The 7,500-nt window shown below is 41.8% G+C and overlaps 1 protein-coding gene across 8 annotated transcripts in view; it reads left to right on the forward strand.

Annotated features, from left to right (window-relative positions):
* LOC124858836 (LIM domain-binding protein 3-like) overlaps positions 1–7,500 on the forward strand; it is a 45,299-nt gene that overhangs the window by 37,774 nt on the left and 25 nt on the right. For all 8 annotated transcript variants that reach the window (XM_047351089.1, XM_047351090.1, XM_047351091.1 and 5 more), the window contains 5 exons: positions 1,062–1,428; positions 1,512–1,692; positions 2,179–2,299; positions 2,738–2,853; positions 2,926–7,500. The exon at positions 2,926–7,500 is cut by the window's right edge and continues 25 nt beyond it. In XM_047351089.1, coding sequence (XP_047207045.1) covers positions 1,062–1,428; positions 1,512–1,692; positions 2,179–2,299; positions 2,738–2,853; positions 2,926–3,015 — 875 coding nt within the window. In that variant the 3' untranslated portion in view covers positions 3,016–7,500. The remainder of the gene's footprint in view (positions 1–1,061; positions 1,429–1,511; positions 1,693–2,178; positions 2,300–2,737; positions 2,854–2,925) is intronic.

Here is a 7,500-nt window from a genome sequence, read left to right on the forward strand (position 1 = left end):
GACCAGCGATGGGAATATTAGGATTTTCAAGCAGCTGACATGCCTATGATGGCCACTAGAAGACATACAGTATTGTGCAAAAGTTTTAGGCAGGTGTGAAAGAATGCTGTAAACAAAGAACGCTTTCAGAAATATAAATTATGATTGTTTATTTTTATCAGTTTACAAAATGCTAGTGAGTGAACCCAAAAGTCATTAAGAACTATCTGCAATGTCAAGAAGAACAAGACTTACTGGAAGTGATGGTCTGGCCCCACAGAGCCCTGATCTCAACATCATGGAGTGTGTCTGGGATTACATGAAGAGACAGAAGGATGTGAGGAAGCCTCCATCCACAGAAGATCTGTGGTCAGTTCTCCAAGATGTTTGGAACAACCTACTAGCTGAGCTCCTAGAAGAACTGTTGCTGTTTTGAAGGCAAAGGGTGGTCACTCCAAATTTTGATTTGATTTAGATTTCTCTTTTGTTCATTCACTGCATTTTGTTGATTGATGAAAATAAATGATTAATACTTCCATTTTTGAAAGCATTTCTTCACACTTGCCTAAAACCTTTGCACAGAACTGTACATGGTGGCATCAGGAGCATACCAGGTACCAGAGCATCTGACAGTCAGTGAGAACAATGACTGGAGGTCAGGGTCCCCATCCCTGGTCCTCAGAGCCCACTGACCCTGATGCCACACATCTGATTTAAATGAAGGAGTCATTAATGGGCTTCAGCAGAAGTTGATGTGATGATGAGGAGGTCCTACGAAGCAGGTCTTCAGGAACACAGAGACATCTAGAACAGGCAGGACATTGCATTAGCCAGCATTGCCAGTACATGATGGAGTTTGAACCGGGTCACATTGTGGTTTTGTATGAGGCTGTATGGTGGAAGTAACGCTGTGTTGGCAGGAAGGTGGATACCATGAAATATGTTATAGTCTGATAAAATTTTACTTTAGCCATATAATACCATAGCTTTGTTATTTATATGCTGTCTTATAATGTAGAGTTTTATTTTATAGATAATAATGGATAGAATAATATAGATCTTTTTATTATTATTGGCTCCAGTTTCGGCTCCAGTCCCCACCCAGCCCCGCCCTCCAGCTGCCGCCCCAGCCCCGCCTCCATTTGGTCCAGCTTCCGCCACCTCCAACAGACCGCCGTGGGTGACTGACACCAACTTCGCCGATAAGTTTGACCCTGGTAAGACCACCACCACCTCCATGAAGGTTCAGCCGCTTCCTCAAGCAGCCCCTCCCCCACCAGCATTCATCCCTAATCCCTCCCCTGCTGGACCAGCTGCTCTCAGCCCTGCCCCCATCACACCTAGCCCCGCCCCTTTCCTTCCTGTGGCGAGGGGTGTGGCCCAAAGAGCAGAGAGATTTGCTGCCAGCAGCCGTACACCTCTGTGTTCAGCGTGCAACAGCGTCATCAGGTACCTGACACCTGCTGAAGTTTCTGTATTCATTAACTCTCCTCTACAGACTTAATGTGAAAACATGTTGCTGTTGTCCTCAGGGGGCCCTTCCTGGTGGCCCTTGGCCGGTCCTGGCACCCCGAGGAGTTTAACTGTCACTATTGCCACGTCTCTCTGGCCGATGTCAGCTTCGTGGAAGAGCAGAACAACGTTTACTGTGAGAACTGCTACGAGGAGTTCTTCGCCCCAACCTGCGCCCGCTGCAACACCAAGATCATGGGGGTGAGACAGATGCCTCACCTGTGGGCACATCCTGAAGCCATCCTGATACAGCCTGAGTAAAAGCATGACCACAAATTAACATTGAACTTTAAACTATTCTGGTCTGGTTCACTGGAAGCAACATCTAAAGATAAGAAGGCTGGTGCAGTGAACGTAAGTAGAAGGTAACAGGGCTCAGGATGGAGCCTTGAGGTACTCCAGGAGTAAATGTGGCGTAAATGTGAAGTAAGAGTACTGGACTTTGGTATGATTAGCTTTTTAATTGTTGAGCATGTTTTATTGAAACAGACTGTAGACAGGGGGCGCTGCTGAGTGGAGGAGAGATTGAGGTACTACAATGCTTCATTCTCTCGGTTTCTTCTGATTTTTGTTCTGAGCTTGTTTAATAAGGCCTGGGTCAAAGTGAAACAGTTTTTATTTCTTCTATAGTTTGTTAACCTTCATGTTGTGGTGCATAAGAAATAACGTCCATGCTGTGTGTTGCAGGAAGTGATGCACGCCCTGCGGCAGACGTGGCACACCACCTGCTTCGTGTGTGCAGCCTGTGGAAAACCGTTTGGAAACAGCCTGTTCCACATGGAGGACGGAGAACCGTACTGTGAGAAAGGTTCGTTCTGGAGCCACAGCTCTGAGAACCAAACACAGACCGGATCTCTACAGCTTATTGTCCAAGGAAAGAGAGGACGTGATCTCCATCTCCAGGCTAGCAAGGCCAATATGAAAACTTGAGGGGATACAGGAGGAACCTTCATCGAGCTGAAGTTTCTTGTTGACATGTTCCTGCTGGTTAAAGTGGAAAAATACGAGATTACTGAGGTGTTGAATGGTGACTTGGGTGAGATGAGGCAGGTTGGAAATATGTCTCACTGTGGTCATTGTGATGAAGATATGTCTCAGACCCATCTGTGATCATTTTCATTTTAATTTGTAAATGAAAACTAAAATCCTCCAGTTTTTCTTCTGTAAATCCATCCCTGCAAATAAAATCCAATGTATTTTCTTAGTTTTCTTTAAATGTAAACTTTGCTCCCTGTGTGTCCGTCAGATTACATCGCCCTCTTCAGCACCAAATGTCACGGCTGCGACTTCCCGGTGGAAGCTGGAGATAAATTCATCGAGGCTCTGGGTCACACCTGGCACGACACCTGCTTCGTCTGTGCGGTAAGGACCCGGTTTAGTTTGGAAGGTTTGGTGCTGAAACGGCTTGACCTCTAACTGCTGCTGTCGCTGCAGGTCTGCCATGTGAACCTGGAGGGTCAGCCCTTCTACTCCAAGAAAGACAAACCTCTGTGCAAGAAGCACGCTCACGCCATCAACGTGTAGACCTGCAGCTGACCGAGCAGACACAAACCCACAGCTCTACACCAGCCGGATGTAAACACACTGATTTAGGTTTATTTGTGCATTACTGATGTTGACACGATGCTGCCTGATGATTCAGCTTCCAGACGGAAACTCCTGCTGGTTTCTTCTGTTTTCTGCCACTGTGCTGTTCAGTTCAGAAACAGCTGGCTTCATCCAGAGCCTCAGAGGGCAAATAAACCCTTAAATTATAGGAAAATGGATTTACTCACCACAGAACATCCAGATATGTTTGAAAAGATTTATTTTTATTGTTAGTTTTCAGTTCAAATATATAAAGAAGTTTTAACAGAATGTTTTAGATTTTAAATCTTTGCCATCTTATTTATTTTAAACATAAAACATCATAAAACAACATTTTCTTATTTCAATTTTTTTTTAAGAAATTGATGAAGTTTAAAGCTTTTATTTTTCTGTGATAAAATTCCTCATAATTTACTACTGACAATATTTTTTAATCAATCTGCAGATCTGTTGAGGTGGTCTTCCTCGTTACGTCTAATTCCTTTCATTATTACTTTTATTTTGTTGTATAAAGATTATTTCAGTTTAACAGAAACATTGTTCATCCAGAGCAGCTGGCCAATTTCTGGAGCTTTAATCTCATTGTTTTGAGATCTGTCAAGGTTCTAAGCTCGGTTCTGGATTTGGTGATGATCACTGAACTGAACAGCAGAGCATTGGATCAGGAGGCCTAACACAAACTGCCAGCAGATAGGTCCAGATCCCACAGATGAGGCTTTACTCACGTCTCTCTGCAGCAGCTTCCTGCTAGAGGTCAAATTTGGAAATTATGGAAACTCAAGCTCAGTGATGTCGTCAGGAACAAATCTGATCAGAGTCAACTCTGACCTTCAGCCTGAAATCAGCCACAGTTACAAAATGATGCAAAAAGCCTCGACATGACCAGAGCTGGGGTACAGAAAACAGGACTGACTGAAAAGAGATTTTAAAAGATCAAAACAACCAAAAAATGATTCAAAATGGCCACGAACTGGTTATTAATGAACTGATCCTTTGCAACCTGTTGCTGGTCTTTCTGGAACTGTTGTTCCTGCAGATGAAGCTGCTGCAGAATCTGAGGGAAGCGATGAAGATGATCCTCCTTCATCCTTCACCTTTAACAAATATCTTCTTCTTTTATATTTATTGATGCTTCTGACAATGTTTATGGAAATATGGATTTGTCCTCACTGTTTGATGTCACTAAGTGTATTTTGGAGTGTTGATTTTATTTGATTTTCTGTAACTAAACTGTAAACATTACAAGCTGCTACAGATCAGATGTTCATGTTTAAATGGGTTTGTTTGCACTGCAGAGCTTTAGAACCACTTTCACTAATTTACAAGGTTCTGCTGATGGTCCAGATGGAGCTGCATAAAGATATGTTCAGGAAATTGGTCAGTTTTAACTAAATCACACATTGATGAAACAAAAACACAATGCGTAAACCAGTCGGAAGCTAAAATTTAGCAGCTGTTCACAGTCTGCAGATACTTTTATAAACCTAGAAATGGAAATTACTTCCTTATTAATATTTAAAAATAGCTATATGTTATAATTAGAAACAAACCCGAGCCCAGAAAACCCATCAAGAACTCAGACAGTTGGCCATCTAAGTTCTTTATTAAGACGGTAAAAAAAAGAAATCTGCAGACGAACCTGGTTTCAGCATTCAGAAGAAATCTGGTAAAATCTGAGTCTGTTTGATCAGAATCTGGACTAAAAACCATCTAGGTACAAGTTTAAGGGTGGGAAGAACCAGAGAGGGACTTGAAGATTACTTTTTGGACTGGAGACACAATGCTGCTAACTACAAATAATGTGTTTTAGCGCTCCTGGTGGCCAGTTCAGGAACTGCATTCAGACAAAATCATTTTCTTCTTTCCTGCATCTCTGCTGCTTCTTTTAGACCGAGTTTTAGGACCACCAGTTTCAGCAGACGCTATTAATATCCAGGTCTGTGCTGTCTGCCAGAAAGAGCCAGCAAAGAAAATCAATGAAAAACAGAAACAATCACACTCTCTGCTCTGCTGCCACACATAAACAACCCCTGATGTACCTAAACTCCTCCTTCTGAAGAAGTGACTCCATCAGTTTTTGACTCACGGCCAAGGAAAGTTAATTCTTATCTACATTATCTATATTTTTATCCACACAGAAAACTAGGAGAGCCCCACCTGTTACAGCCAACAGGAGAATGTCATCTGCATAGAAACAAAGATCATCTGCTAAGTTTGCTAAACCTCCCAGGAGGTTGGATCCATCGTTTGCAGCATAGAGACATTAGGTGAATGTTGGAGTTGGTATCTGTCATGGCCTAGATGTAATTCAGGAACCAAACAACATTTTGGTTTAGTTTGAAAGTTATTTTGACTTTATTCGATATAATAAATAAATTTCTACTGATATAATTTCTTCTGATTTTAGTCATACTGCACATGATCCAGGGCTTCCCCATAAGAAATATTATGATATTTTTTTCCCATCTATAGGACAATGAAGACTGGAATGTTTTCAAACCAATACCCTCTGAACCCCGTTCTTAATTTGTGCTATTTTCAGAGAAAACGTGGACTTTTTTGGTGTACAGAAACACAAAAGCAAATAAACTATTCAGTTTTTACTAGAAAACATTGTTGTATAAACAGGGCCCAAATTCTCACAGAAATCCTGAACAGAACTAGCAACGTTTTTGCTAATTGTCAGAAGAAATTACTGCACTTTCATTGATTTATACTCATAAAACTCTTTATAGCAGCATCTAGTGGCCAATAAAGAAACTACAGCAACACAGAGCACAGAAAGGTGAATTCAAGTCCGATCTCTTGTTTAAATTTGTCTTCGCTGAAGAGCGAATAAGAACATAAACACAGAATATTGTCTGCGCTGGGTCTGTTTAGGCATTTTGAACATAGGCCCCGTTTCCACTGCAGGCAAATGTGGCCCACGTCTGATTTTTCGGGGGTCAAGTGTGAACGCTCATATCGGTCCGTATCTGACTTTTTCAAGTCCCATTTGAGCCACATTCTTATGTGGTCCTGAATCCAACTCGTATCTGATCTTATAGAATGTGGCTCCAGTGGAAACGACCAAGGCAGATTAAATGGGATTTTGAGGTCACTTTCCGTCGCATTCGTCACAATTTTGCTCCGCCCAGCAGGAAACGGTAGCAGTTAGCAAAACAGACGGGGGGCTACGATAGTACTGCACAGTGGAGAGACAGCAAGACGTTAGAGGTCGTTAATAAACAGAGATAAAACTTTATTCAAGCCTAATTAAAAGGCTCATAGGAACCATCTGGATGTGGGACATAGTTTGTATTGTAAAATTCGTAAATAACCGTTCAAACAGAGGACTTTAAAATGCTATCGAGGTTACCGAGCCCCTGCTGCAGTCCAATATGCTGGATTCCATTAAGTCTTCTGGCTGTGGAGTTGAGAGGAGAGACGCTGACATATATGATTAAAAGTTGCCCTCAACATGATAAAGTTCAGAATAAACTCAGTCTCTGTAAAGTTAACATCCCTGGCCCACCATTGCTGGCTGTGTCTCTGCATCCAGTTTGTTGTGGTGAATCGGCAGTCAGATCTCCCTAAACCGGAACAATAAAGACTTTCACTCTCCTTTTATTCACGTGTTTCCCACCCAGCACCCGCTGATAATAAATAGGTTCTGTTGTACACTTGAACCATAACACCTATTTCTCTGTGTTTACAGTTGTGCTGCGCTTGTTGACACTCATATTGTTCTTATGCGCATGCAGGTCAATTTGGACATTTTCAAAGTAATGCGAACAACCACAGAAAAAAAAAATCAGATTCCTGAAAAAATCGGATTTGAGCTTTAAGACCTGCAGTGGAAACGTAGCCATAGATTTATAAAAAAAATAATGTAGCAGTACCTTCAGCAACCACAGGTGTCGCTAAAATCAACCTGTACTTTACCTCAGTTATTCGTACGTCACCAGGCTAAAACCTCTCCTCTGTCGTAAAATTAAAGGAATATTTGTATCTTTTTCACTTGTTTTAGAGCCATCTTGTGGTTATTTACGGAACTACAACCAAAACAATTTGTTTTGCAGCGTGAACAAACTCTCAGATACACTGAATGTATGATACATATTTTTAGAAGATTGTTTTATTCACAGAGTTTCTGTGTTTACATTTAAAGCGTTCAGAGTGAATTGTGCCTTTTTCATCAGCAGCTCTGTGATCAGTTCATGTCTGAACTTCATCTCCGCTCGGTCCGACTGGTACATGGTCTGTGTACAGTTTTTACTCCTTATTGTCCTTTTATACAGTTTGTTTTTCGGAGTGTGAATGTGTGCATGCAGAGCAGTTTGTGGCAGCATGTCAGTATTAGTTTATAGTCACAGAAAGAGACGTGCTAACCTCACAGTTTTGGTTGTAGGGAATGTTCACTGAAGAAAGAAGCTCAAGTTT

The sequence above is a fragment of the Girardinichthys multiradiatus genome, chromosome 22 (assembly GCF_021462225.1).
Source record: "Girardinichthys multiradiatus isolate DD_20200921_A chromosome 22, DD_fGirMul_XY1, whole genome shotgun sequence".
NCBI lineage: Eukaryota > Metazoa > Chordata > Actinopteri > Cyprinodontiformes > Goodeidae > Girardinichthys > Girardinichthys multiradiatus.